Here is a 14373-nt window from a genome sequence, read left to right on the forward strand (position 1 = left end):
CATTTGTCCTCCATAACCCTAAACTACTCCATCAAATAAGTATCCTTTCTTTTCAATAAGCACTCACCAAAAGTCTGACAGTCTCTGACTTTCAGGAGCTTATATTCTAATGAAGAACATAAATGTGAACAAATAGCTTTAGCACAATATCAAAATTTCTATACTAGAGACCTAAATAGAGGATGTAGTGTCTCAGGGTGGGGTTCCAGTTTGACCCAACTCAAAAAGTAACTATACACCCATGACACAAGTGCACTTAGTATAAGTTCCTCGTTTATTTATCTAAGGATACAAAACTTAAAAGAAGTGTAGCTGCAGTGAGAAGAAACAAATGTAGCATACTTTTGCATAACTTTTTCCTTGGTCTTTGTTCCCTGAATGATATGCTGCTGCCAGAGACACTTTTTGATCAGGTAGAGTCAGCTAGACGTGACAAGAAACTCAGTTTTCACTACATCACTGCTTTTTATACAGCATACCTTGTTTTATTTGTGCCTTGTAGACATTGCATTTTTTTATGAATTGAAGGTAACAATCTCCACCAGCAAAATGTTTATTACTTGCTGAAGGCTCAGATGATGGTTAGCATTTTTTAGCAGTATAGTATTTTAAAATTACAGAATGTACATTGTTTTTTAGACACAATGCTATTACGCACACAATAGACTACACTGTAGTATAAACATAACTTTTATATGCACTAAGACTGAAAAATTGTGTGAGTCCCTTTATTGGGTATTTGCTTCATTGCTGTGGTCTGGAACCAAACCTGCTATCTCTCCAAGGTTTGCCTAAACTTGGGATTATATCACCATTCTGGAAAAATACACACTAAATATCGATGACTACTATTCAAGGAAATGGATGCTGGTGGTTGAATCTGTGGCAGCAGATGAAAGTATACACCTAGATGACATAGGGTGGGAAGGAAATAGGGCCAAAGATGGAAGTTTTGGCAGCATGCAGATTTAAGAGGGGCAGAGGTACAGGGGGACCATATTAGAACAGTGCCATGCAAATCAGTACAGGAAAGAGGAAGGTATGCTAAATAGTCAAATACCATCAGCATTTGATATATGATGAAGACTGAAAAGACCCTTGTTTTTGACAGTTAGAAGTCATTTATGAGACTCTTTGTTAGAGCACACAAATAGAGTATTAAAGGCTGGAGATTGACTATAAGGACAAAATTAAAATGTTGAAGTGACTGGAAGGAGAGGAAACATCTATCTAATTAGAAGATGTGTCAGACTTAGAACAGAATGGCTCACATCATGATAATAAAAATGGCTTAAGCAATACAAACATTCAGTTATTTTACATAAGAAGTCTGGTGGTAGGTAGTTCAGCCTAGTGCAGGGGTTGGACTTTGTCATCAAAATTATGCTCTTTTAGTTTTTCTCCTCATTGTTTATATGTTGACTTATTGCCGGTGGTAACAAGATGGATGCTGCATCTCTGAGCATCAAGTCCTCATTTAAGGCAGGAAATAGCATGAAGACGTAGCCAAGTTACCTGCCACTAAGTTTTTCCTTTACTCCAAGACCCCAAGAGACATTTGCTTGAGTTCTATTGGTCAGAGTTGGAGTACTTAGCTACCCTTAGCTGCTAAGAAGCTTGGGAAAGCAAGTATTTACCATTTTCAAGATGCATAATAAAAGCAGGCATGGGAAGGAGAATTTGAATGGGTATGGAATAGCCAAAGAGCAACATCTAAACTAAGATATTATACCAGCTGTTTCAGTCACACTATGCTATGCTCCCCTCTGTCATTTGCTTCCTACATTTTTAGATGTACAGGGGTGTATGATGGGCCTATTTTCACTTTGTTCAGCTCTAAGACTGATCTACAGCCTTAGTTTTCAAAGTGTCCTATAGGCCCCTAGCTTCAGAATCACCTTGGGGCTTGATGCAAATACAGAATCTCAGGACATGTCTCAGGCCTGCTGAAGCAGAATCTGCATTTTGCCAGGGAATACTACAGAAATGCTCCTCTATCATGTATATTTACTTGTTTGCTTACTTGCTTGAAATTAATGTATATCCAGAATAATTGTATCTAGAGAATTTCTCAGTACTTCCTCAGCTGTAGTCCACTGGAAAGCTATTGGTCTGGGGGTGAGGAGACTGGGATTCTGGCCCCTGTACTGGCTTGACACACTGTCTTACCTTGGGTCAGTCTTATTAGTTCTTTTACATCTAATTTTTCTCATCTGAGCAGTGAGATTCAATTTAAATGTACTTGAAGCTCCCTTCCAACTCAAATTCTAATTGAAGGCAAGTGTTTGTAGTTAAAAAGAAAGATTGCATATTCTGCCTGTACAACCTCGTCAGATATGATTGTCCTGTCATTTTCTGGAAAATATTTCTTCATTTTTGAGATAGTTATTAAGTTGTCCCTTAGCCCTACTTTTCTTATCTCTAAAACCTTTTGGTTATTAAATAAGAACATCAGGCATGTTGCAGATTTTCAGTTAAGAATAAATTTCTTTGTATAACGGAAATGAGAATTCTAATATGTTATTGACGCAGGCTGCTTTTTCATGCTGCATAATTTATATATGTTGACACTATACAGGAACTATTGTGTATTGATCATGATATTATAACATACCTTAGGTATATAAGAAAGGAACTCTGAAATGTTTGGAAACTAGAATTTAATGTTTAAAAGATTTCAAATGAATAGAAAAAGTAGGGCTTTAGGAAGCAGGAAAAGAAATGGGATTTAATAAGAAACTGAAATGAATAATATCATAATTGCTTCTAATAGTATAAGCAATTAGGATTACTTGGTGAGGAAATGACATAAAAGTTACTCTGGATCTTTAAGTACTGAAATGTCAAATTTAATATTGTCACTTGGCAGCTGTTCACATAGGTCTTCTATTAGTTCAGAACTTTCCAAATTTTTTTTTCTCATGTGATTCTTCTATAATTCTCAAGAACCAAATTAATTAAGTTGAAATGCCTGAAGGGCTACCAAAGGAATGATGTATTTGTTTTCTAATAAGGTTCCATGTTTGTGGACTCTTCAAAGGCTGTGTAATGAGGTTGAAATCAAGACCCTAAAAGATTGAGGAGCAACACATCAGTCACTCTGACCTCAGCAGTCAAGTTTAAGCACTGTAGGTCAGGGCTGAATCCCTCCTGGGGTGAGGGGTATCCTTTCCCCTCAGGCTGCTGCTGCTCGGAGGGGAGTGGTCTGCCTGAGCAGGATGGTTGCAGGTTGGTTCAGCACTGGGATCCAGCAGCTACTCTCTCAGTTCTCTCCCCAAGGCCACCAACCCCAGTCTCTCTTCAAGCATCTGTAGTCCACTCTGTCCCTCCCATTTGCCAGAGATCTACTGTCTCTGGCTATCTCCTTTGGTTGTTAATCTGGTCTCTCTGCACTCAGCAGTCACACTTAAGCACCACAGGGCCAGGGCAGATACCCTCCAAGGGTCAGGGCTATTGTTTCCCCTCAGGCTCCTGTCTCTCTGAGGGGAGTTGTCTGCCTGAACACACTGGCTGCTGTAGTATCCGGTATGGCTCATACCGGGGTATGAGTTCATATGAGTCACCAGGACCCTGGTGTCTATTCTCTTGGTTCTCTCCCCCAAGCTTCAGTCCTTAGTCTCTCCTCAGGCATAACCAGCCCACTCTGCCCATGCTGTTGCCAGAGCCCAGGGTAAGTGGCTGCAAATGAAAATTTGTGTGTTGGTGCTTTAAAGCACTCTTGCATCTCTGGCCATCTGTCTCTACAGCCCTGCCACTTTTTGTTGCTGGTTGATATCTGTGTCCTTTTTGGGCTCTGGTGCTCTAGGCTGGGAATCCTACTTAGGGTTAGACCCCATTCTTCTCAGGGGGATCTAACTGGTCACTTAATTATCCCTCTGGCACTGCTGCCTATGGACACCCAGCCAGCTCTCTTGAGTCTCCACCGCACTTCATACCAATCACATTTTGAAACATATATGAAATGCATATATTATAAGAAAAATATAATTTATTGAAATTAACACCTAGTTAAAAAGACATAGAAAATATGAGTAGTGCTTTTGCCTCAAAATAAATTGAATCTGTAGTTTATTTTCCCATAATGAAAATGCTAAGCCTAGATAGCTCTACAGCTCTACAGTTATCTAGGCTTAGTGTCCTACCTAATGTTCAAAGAGTTCATTCAATTTGTAGATAAACCCTTCTAGAGAACAGAAGAAAGTATGATTATTAACTTATGAGACTAGCAATACTCTAAGGCAGAAAAAAACAGACAAGGGCTGTAGAAGAAAAGAGAATCATGGGATGATCTCAATCTCATTTGTGAATATAGATGCAAAAATCTTAAACAATATGTTAGCAAAGCAAATCCTACAATATAAAGATAATATGAGGTTGGGTTACTCCAGGAAGCTGAGGTTGAATAATACTAGACAATATTCTGGAAATAACAGGTTAGGTAAATTATATAACCCTTCTACGCCTGGAATGGAAAGATTGACCTACTTTTCTCCTCACTGGTGCATTGGGGAGGGAGGAGTTTGCTGACTACTGAAGAAGCAAGTAAGAGGCTGAATAGTACTTTCAAAACTTTTACAAAAGTAGGACAACTAAAGGTCAAGCCCAAAGTTCATAAAAGTATATGTGTGTGGAGAGAAGTGTTGGTAAACTGCTCACACTTTGGGTTGGACTCTGTCCTAGCACTAAGGGCAAACTGCAAAAGGACTAGGCCATGAGTACATTCGACCTGGCTTCACATCATTCAGGCACAGAATATGCAATAAAGTTATCAGGTATTGTTAGTGAACCCAGGTGCTGGGCAGAAGCAGACATAAATTTTCTCTAAGAAAGATATTATCCTCCTAGGATTAAAATTATTTCCAGTTTTTCAGATTCAACAAATGGCATGTAATAAAAAATAATCAGGCAAACAAGAGGAGGTGACATGAATGAGAACTCATATAAACAACAAAGTAGAAACAGACCTGTAAAGTTATTACAAACACATGGAGGAATTATAACTCACCAGTATTTAATTTATTGATTAATTCATTAGGTAATGTGTTAATAAAAAAGCTGGAAAAATGCAGAACTGCATTTAAGAGGGGAAAATTAAACTTCAGTTTAAGAAAAAAGGCTTGCATATTTATAAACAAATTTGTTAGGTATATGAATCTTTTTAATGTGTTTTTGTACTCTTTTCCTATGATACATTTTTCCCTGTGTTTTAAAATAAGATCAATAGCCCATCAGTGTGGGCTAATTTGAGATTTCATCTGTTGGAAAACAGAATTAGGCGTAAGAAATCCCTAGGTGGCCCCTGCAGCAGCAACCCCAAAGAAAAGCATAGAAAATAACCTAAGTGCTTTAAAATGGTTCTAGCTTGGCAGGATGTACTACAGTGTTCTTTATTCCTTTTTTAAAATATTTTATTTAGAGAGGGGAAGGGAATGAGAAAGAAAGGGAGAGAAACATCAATGTGTGATTGCCTCCCATGTGCTCCCCACTGGGGACCTGGCCTACAGCCCAGTTATGTGCCCTGACTGGGAATTGAACCGGCAACCCTTTGGTTTGCAGGCCAGTGCTCAATCCACTGAGCTACACCAGCCAGAGCAAGTGTTCTTTATTCTTTATGTATGCTGTTGTTGAAATGGCCTCACCAATAACTATGCAAATAGGGTTGTTTGGTAATGAATGTCATAGAGAGTTGTGCCCAGTTCTTGAGTAGAATAGAAAGGGTTGTTCTTTTCAGTTGCATTTCATCAGAGATTTAAGGCACATTTAAGTTGTAAAAAGTAAATGTTTTACTATAAGACAACCTTCTTTTTCAAGTTTTAACTAAAGTCTTTTTAACACTTTTTCTCTTTCTACAGAATGAACATGTTGATTACGTAGATGTTGGCGGGGCTTATGTTGGACCCACTCAGAACAGGATCTTAAGGTTATCTAAGGAACTGGGTTTAAAAACTTACAAAGTGAATGTAAACGAGCGTGTTGTACAATATATTAAGGTAAGCCTGATATTTTATTCAAGAGACCAATGGGAGAGTATTGTATTTGGGGAAAAGTTTGGTTTTGTTTTGAGTTGTTTGTTTTTCTCAAAACAATCATAAAAATTGGTTCTTGGCTTTAAAGTAGTATTCTGCCTTTACTGCAAGTGGTCAGGCCTCAGCTTAGCCCTCCTCCACATAACCCACTGAGGTACTTGAAGGCTGAACCCCTCCCCAGTCCAACTGGAGTAGGATGGAAAGCTCTGTTTCCTTTCCTCCCCTCTCTGGAGCCAAGGGGAGGGTGCCTGCGAGAGACAGACAGACAGACACACACACACACACACACACACACACACCCTCCTGGCAGCCCCCGGCAGCCCTTAAGGCACCTGTGATACAGTTCTAAGGCCCCTAGAAACACAATAGTTTGAAGCCACTTTTTAAATACTGACAGGGTTATTCATTCTCCTTCTTACCTGACATTTCTTTACATGCCTTGGTAATTTCTTCTGCACCTAGCCTTAACTCTGGCAAAGTCTAGCCAGATCGTGTAGTTTCCTACTGTTTAAACAAGCGATTGTTTAACTTCTAAATGCTGATATCCACTAAAGGAACAGCTGCTCTTGGCAGTGTTATTCTTTCTTAGTGAAGCCAAACAGAGCTGCTGAAGTGTGGAAATATGTCTTGAGAAGTCATGTTTCCAATCTGTCATTGTAGCCCACTTCCTGGAATGAAAATCACTAGGCCAAGTGCCACTTACTCATTGTAATGCCAGGATTCCTATGCCAATAACCACATCACTTCTCAATCAGCTATCACAGCTATCTTCCACTAACATCCAGGCAATCAGGTGTGTCCGGTGTCTCCCCAGCCTTTTGGAGGTGAGAGTTAAGGATACCTGTGATGTATGCATACCAATGTTCAATCAGGAATCTTGGAAAACTGATAGCCAGGTAGTTTGGGATGCTTGGGAGAGTCTAGCAGTCATACAAGGGAAAAAAACAAACCAGTAACCTTTAGAAAAACTGTGGGTTCAGAGGTCAGTGAAGGAATGAAGAAAGCATAAAAACTTATACAAAGTGTTGAGCATTACTGGCTTCAATAGTCATAATCAAGAGGGAAAAATCCCCTTGCTTCCCCATTTTCTCCTTTCTGCATGGCATGATGTTTCTCCAGACTAGTAAGTAATAACAACAGTAAGAATAATAGCAGCTAACATATTGAGTACTATTATGTGTATTAGCACATTTAATATTGAAAGACAGACCAAATCCTTTGCATTCAAGTATTAAGTAAACAGTCTTGTAAATTCACTCTGTAGTCCAGTTGAGAAGCAAATGAAGCTGATGATTATCCTAGAATCTGAGCAGACTCATGCTTATAATCTCTTCCTCTGTAACTTTCATGTGCTGAGAGATTTAAAAAAAAATTATCTGGAACCTCACAATAAACACGTAAGAGCTTTTTATACATCAACTCATTAAATGCTTAGTTCTACCCTGCTGGGCAGGCATGGTTATCCCCTTTTTACACAGGAGAAAACTGAGGTTCAGAGTCGTAAATTGACTTGAGAGGACTATATAACTAGTAACAGTCTGCCTACCCACTGACTGCATGCTCTTAGTGATCCCAATATGTGATGTAGGGAATGAAGCTCAGGGTCCTGAATGAAATATACAGGTCCTCCAATCTTTTCTGTGGCTGAACACATATCCATTGTAAGGTATCTCACCATCTATTTCACTGAAGCCCAGCTCAGGCAAGGAATAGATACAGTTATTGAAAGAGCAAATATCTTTCCCTTACTCTTCTCCCAGTCCCATGTTCCTTTATAAACATTTTGAGAGGGAAAAACTGAAAATTTGTAGCTATGTCTTCCAACTAAGTATGTTAATCTCCCAGCTGTGGATACTCTAAAATGTGATACTAAGGTGAGATTTTTGAAAACACCACCCAGCCAAGTTTTGTAATAATTTAATTCATTGTTCCTGATGGAGGTGGGGGTGGGAGTAAAATGAGAAAATGATATTTGGGAATTTTGCCTTTGCTTTGAAAGTTATCAACAAATCATGGCATGTTGCTCAGCCTTGTTGACAGGACCTTAATGAGTTAAGCATCATTAGCTTAGGCTTTCTGACACCTCTGGAATTTACTGGGCTTCATGGCAAATGCTGCATTCAAAAGTCTAGTTCTAATCAGTCCATGCTTTGTCAGGGTCCTGCTGCAAGCATTAGTAGAAAATGAACTTGTGGAAAAACTTAAGGAAATGCTACATCAAATGCCTAAGTAAGGAAAGGGAAATCTTAAGAGTAGCATTCAGGGTCACTTTCTTTGTTGCTGCTACTGAGCCCCTCTCTCTCCAAGGTTAGGGCCACACATCCCTGATAGTCCTGTTCCAAAGAAACAGCTTTCTATAGAGCAGAGCTATTCAACTGCCACCATGTTTTTCTTTAACAAAAATATAAGTATAACTGAGCTGTCACATAACCTACTGGAAAAACCATCTTGTGGCATGGAACTTGGTAGCCAGAGGCTGCATTCAAGAATTATTAGGCATTATTAACCTCTGAATCTTTGTCATTGCATGGCCATGCATGTCAATACAATAGAAATAATGTTCTGTCATAATTATCGAACATGCAGCATGTGGCAGGCTTGGTCCTAAGACTACTGCTTAACCTGAACTTTGGACAACGAAGAGCACACTGAAATAGTGGCCACAGTGATTGATCCCTCAAGGTCAACAGCACTCCTGTAGTAATAACAACCCAAGATCACCTTTATTAAGATCCTTGTATATTCCACACTCTGTGCCAGGGTCTGTGCCTCCATCATCTTACTGAACCCTCACAAGGACCCTAAGGCAGGGGCTGTAGCCCCATTTCACAGAAACAGGCTGAAGGTCAGAGGCCAAATAACCTACTCAAGCAAGTAAGGGCCCCAGAGCTGAAATTTAGGTTAAGGCTTTTCCACTTTCCCATGTTGTCTCTTCCTATGCCAGATTCCCATGTCATGACTTTGAACTCCATGAAGTTGCCTTTGTGCTGGTCCTGGTTTTCTTTGAGGACTCTCTTCTAAGAATCATTCTGTGTCCTTCATCATGTCCCTGAAGACAGTACCGGGGATCATATTGCTCAGTCCTTTGGCCTTTGAGCCTGGAAGAGCAGTGTAGCTATCTGCCATAACACAATCATTGTGTCTTGATTATTGTGATTGATGTAGTAACTGGAAAACACTCATTTAAGTTCTGGATAATGAATGTTGAAGCTCATTTTTGAATGTTAGTATGTAGAAGTAAACACATATTTAAGATGCTAAACACTTTTTTTCATTTAAGATATAATCTCACCTAACAAAAAGATGGAGAATATAAATAACATTCAACCATCCTCTCACATACTGTAACCTGCCAAAGAACACATATTTTCAACCAAGGTAGATGGAAATATTAAGGTAAAAAAGTAGTGGATTGGTTTGCATTTATTTTAACAGAATAAGTGCTTCATTTCTGGTAGTATTTCTAATAATATCATATTATTTCAGCAATGATAAATACTCAGTGTAGTGGATACTTTTATGGTAACCAAGAAACTGTAAAGGAAACAGGCCAGATTAGAGAAAAGCAGAAAGATATTCAGTTAAATATTCCAGGTAAGATTGCTAATAAACTGCCTAGCAAAATACAAGTCTCCTTATTTAAAACTATCTTAACATTCACTGTTCTGCCACTTCTAAGAAAAGAAAAAGGACTTTTCCCCAGAACGATAGTGTATTGGGTTAATAATGCAAATGATATTATTCTCTCATGACAACCCTGGCTTCAGTAATATAATACAGTAATTCTATTTTTTTATTTTTTAACTTTTCCTATAATATTTATTTTTTAAATATATACTCTTGGATATAATTTTTCCATTACCATTTAGTCCCCTAATAACCCCTTCTCTCAGTAATCACCACACTGTTGTCCATGTCCATGAGTCCTCTTTCCTTTTTACTCAATCCCTTCATCCTCAATCCCTCCCCAACTAGCTGTCATCTGTTCTCCATCTATAAATTGTTTTTTGTTTTGCTTGTTAGTTCAGTTTGTTTGTTAGATTCCACATATGAGTGAAATCATATGGTATTTGTCTTTCTCTGACTCACTTAATTTACTTAGCATCATGTTCTCTAGGTCCATCCATACTATTGCAAAGGGTAAAATTTTCTTCTTTTTTCAAGGCCAAGTAGAATTCCATTGTGTAAATGTCCCACAGTTGTTTTATCCACTCCTATACTCATGGACACTTGGGCTTCTTCCATATCCTGGTGATTGTAAATAACACTGCAATGAGCAAAGGGGTGCTTGCATTCTTTTGAATGAGTGTTTTGAGTTCCTTCTGCTCTAGTCCCAGAAGTGGGATCACTGGGTTAAAAGGCAAATCCATTTTTAATTTTTTAAAGTATCCCCATACTGTTTTCCACAGTGTCTGTACCTGTCTGTATTACCACCAACAGTGCAAAAGTGTTCCCCTTTCTCCATATCCTCACCACACTTTGTTGTTCATTTATTGATGATAGCTATTCTGATAGATGTGAGATAGTATCTCATTGTGCTTTTAATTTGCATTTCTCTGATGATTAATGATGTTGAGCATCTTTTCATATGTCTATTAGCCATCTGTATGTCCTGTTTGGAGAAGTGTCTTCTCAGGTCCTTTGCTTATTTTTTTTAATTGGGTTGTTTGTTTTTTTGGTGTTGAGTTTTGTAAGTACTTTATAAATTTTGGATAGGAACTCCATATCAGACATATCAGTGAATATGTTCTCCCACTCTGTGGGTCATCTTTTTATTTTGTTGATGATTTCCTTTGCTGTGTATAAACTTTTTAGTTTGATAAAGTCCCATTTTTTTTTCCTTTTGTTTCCCTTGCCTGGGATATATCCGATAAAAAATTTCTACAAGCAATGTCTGAGATTTTGCTGCCTGTCTTCTACAATTTTTATGGTTTTGGGTCTAACATTTGTGTCTTTGATCTATTTTGAATTTATTCTTGCTTATGGTGTGAGAAGGTGGTCTAGTTTCACTTTTCTGCATGCATCTGTCCAATTTTCCAAACACCATTTATTGATGAAACTATCTTTAGCCAATTATATGTGTTTGTTTCCTCTGTCAAATATGAATTGACTATAAAGTATGAGTTTTTTTCTGGGCTCTCTGTTGTGTTCCATTTATCCATTTGTCTGTTTTTATGCCAGTACCAAGCTGTTTGATTCCTATGGCCTTGTAGTATAGTTTGAAATTAGGTAGCATGATTCCTCCAATTTTGTTCTTCTTTTTCAGGATTGCTGTTGCTATGCAGGGCTTTTTGTGGTTCCATATATTTTTTTAAATATTTGTTCTACTTCTGTGAAATATGTCACTGGAATCTTGACAGGAATTGCATTGAATCTATAGATTGCTTTGGGTTGTATAGACATTTTAATGATGTTAATTCATCCTGTCTATAAACATAGTACGTGCTTCCACTTATTTGTATATTCCTCAATTTATTTCTGCAGCGTCTTATAATTTTCCACATAAAGGTTTTTTACATCATTGATCAGGATTATTTCTAGGTATTATATTCTTTTTTTTAAGATTTTATTTATTTATTCTTAGGGAAGGGAGGGAGAAAGAGAGAGAGAGAGAGAAACATCAATGTGCGGTTGCTGGGGGTCATGGCCTGCAACCCAGGCATGTACCCTGACTGGGGTATTATATTCTTTATGAAGCAATTGTGAATGGGATTGTTTTCTTAATTTCTCTTTCTGTTAGTTTGTTATTGGCATATAAAACTGCAACTGATTTCTGGATATTAATTTTGTATTCTGATACTTTGATGAATTCATTTATCAGTCCTGGTAGTTTCTTGGTGAAATCTTTTGTGTTCTATATGTACAGTATCATGTCATCTGCAAATAAAGACAGTTTTACTTCTTCCTTTCCAATTTGGATGCCTTTTATTTCTTTTTTAAAAGATTTTATTTATTTGTTTTTAGAGAGAGGGGAAGGGAAGGAGAAATAGAGGGAAAGAAACATCAATGTGTGGTTGCCTCTCACATACTTCCTGTTGGGGACCTGGCCTGCAACCCAGGCATGTGCCCTCACTGGGAATTGAACAGTTTTCCTGTTTAGGTACGTTCTCTCTATTCCTACACAGGAATAGAGAGAACGTAACTCTCAAAAATTGCTGAGAGTTTTTATCATAAGTGCATGCTGGATTTTATCAAAAGGTTTTTCTGCATCTATTGAAATAATCATGTGGTTGTCATTCATCATTTTGTTTATATGGTGAATCACACTTTTTTGACTTATGAATGTTGTACCACTTTTGCATTCCTGGAATAAATCCCACTTGATCATGATGTATAATCTTTTAAAGCATTGCTGATTCGGTTTGCTAATATTTTGTTGAGGATTTTAGCATTTATGTTCATCAGTGATATCGGCCTATAATTTTCTTTCTTTGTAGTGTCTTTATCTGGTTTTGGAATTAGCATAATGCTGCCCTCATTAAATGAGTTTGGGAGCCTTCCGTTTTCTTGAATTTTATGAAATATTTTGAGAAGGAGTGGTGTTAGTTCTCAGAATATTTGGTAAAGTTCACCAGTGAAGCCGTCTGGTCCAGGACTGTCATTTGTTGGGAGGGTTTTTTTTGTTTTTGTTTTTGTTTTTTTACTGCTTCAATTTTACTAAGTGTAAACTGTCTGTTAAGATTCTTTGATTCTTCCTGATTTAGTTTGGGAAGATTGTATGTTTCTAGGAATTCATCCATTTTATCCAGGTTGTCCAGTTTGTCGGCATATAAATGTTCATAACATTTTCTTACAATCCTTTGCATTTCTTTGGTGCTGATTTTTATTCTCTTTTTCATTTCTGATTTTACATGTTTGGATCCTTTTTCTTTTTTTCTTGATGTGTCTGGGTAAAGGTTTGTCAATCTTGTTTATCTTTTCAAAGAACTGACTTTTGGATTCATTGATCTTTGTATCTTTTTTTACACTCTATTTCATTTATTTCTGCTCTGATCTTTTTTTTTAAGATTTTATTTATTTCTAGGGATGGAAGGGTGGGGGGAGGGAGGGAGGGAGAGGGAGAGAGACAGAGAGAGAGAGAGAGAGAGGGAGAGAGAGAGAGAGAGAGAGAGAGAGAGAGAAACATCAATGTGCAGTTGCTGGGGGTTATGGCCTGCAACCCAGGAATGTACCCTGGCTGGGAATCAAACCTGGGACACTTTGGTTCCCAGCCCACGCTCAATCCACTGAGCTACGCCAGCCAGGGCTTTAATTTCTGCTCTGATCTTATTTCCTTCCTTCTACTCCATTGGGCTTTGCTTGTTATTTCTTTAAAGTTCCTTTAAGTGTGAAGTTAGATTGTTTATTTGAGCTTTTTCTTGTTTTCTGAGACAGGCTTGAAATACTATTTATTTCCCTCTTAGGATTGCTTTCCCAGCATCCCTCAGATTTTGGATCATTGTGTCCTCATTTCCATTTGTTTCAAGGTATCTTTTGATTTCTTCCTTTACCTCATTGTTGACTCATTCATTGTTTAATAACATGTTATTTAGCTCCTATGTCTTCGCATGTTTTTCAGTATTCTTCTTCTTGATTTCTAATTTCATAGCATTGTGGTCAGAGAAGATGCTTGATACAATTTCAGTCTTCTTAAATTTATTGCAACTTTTTTTGTGTCCTAGCATGTGGTTATCCTAGAAAACTTCCCATGTGCACTGAAAAGTGTATCATTCTACTGTTTTGGGGAGAAATGCTCGGCAAATATCAATTAAATCAATTTGATCTAGTGTGTCATTTAAGCCCACTGTCTCCTTGTTGATTTTTTGCCTGGAAGATATATCCATTAAAGTCAGTGATGTGTTAAAACCTCCAACTATGGTTGTATTTCTGTCTATCTCTCCATTTATGTCAATCAAGATTTGCTTTATATATTTAGGTGCTTCTATGTTGGGTGCATAAGTGTTTACTACAGTTTTGGATTGTTCCCTTTATCATTATGTAGTGAAGTGTCCTTCTTTGTCTTGTAATATAGTGTTGGTTTTCAAGTCTCTTTTGTCAGATATAAGTACTGCTACCCCAGCTTTTTTTTTCTTTTCCATTTTCACAAAATATCTTTGTCCAACCCTTTACTTTTAGTCTGTGTGTATCTTTCAATCTGAGATGGGTCTCTTGCAGGCAGCATATATATGGCTCTTATTCTCTTATCCATTCAGCTAACCTCTGTCTTTTGGTTGGAACATTTAAGCCATTTACATTTAAGGTGATTATTGATAGATACGTATGTAGTGCCATTTTATTGTTAGACTCTTTTCCTCTAGTTTGTTTTCCTTTCTCTTCTTCTTCTTCAAGCAAGCCATTTAACATATGT

General features: G+C 37.7%; 1 protein-coding gene across 1 annotated transcript in view; it reads left to right on the forward strand.

Moving 5' to 3' along the window:
• LOC114504692 (amine oxidase [flavin-containing] A-like) overlaps positions 1–14373 on the forward strand; it is a 69852-nt gene that overhangs the window by 17834 nt on the left and 37645 nt on the right. Inside the window, exon 3 of the mRNA XM_028522515.2 lies at positions 5853–5990. Coding sequence (XP_028378316.1) covers positions 5853–5990 — 138 coding nt within the window. The remainder of the gene's footprint in view (positions 1–5852; positions 5991–14373) is intronic.

The sequence above is a fragment of the Phyllostomus discolor genome, chromosome X (genome assembly GCF_004126475.2).
Source record: "Phyllostomus discolor isolate MPI-MPIP mPhyDis1 chromosome X, mPhyDis1.pri.v3, whole genome shotgun sequence".
NCBI lineage: Eukaryota > Metazoa > Chordata > Mammalia > Chiroptera > Phyllostomidae > Phyllostomus > Phyllostomus discolor.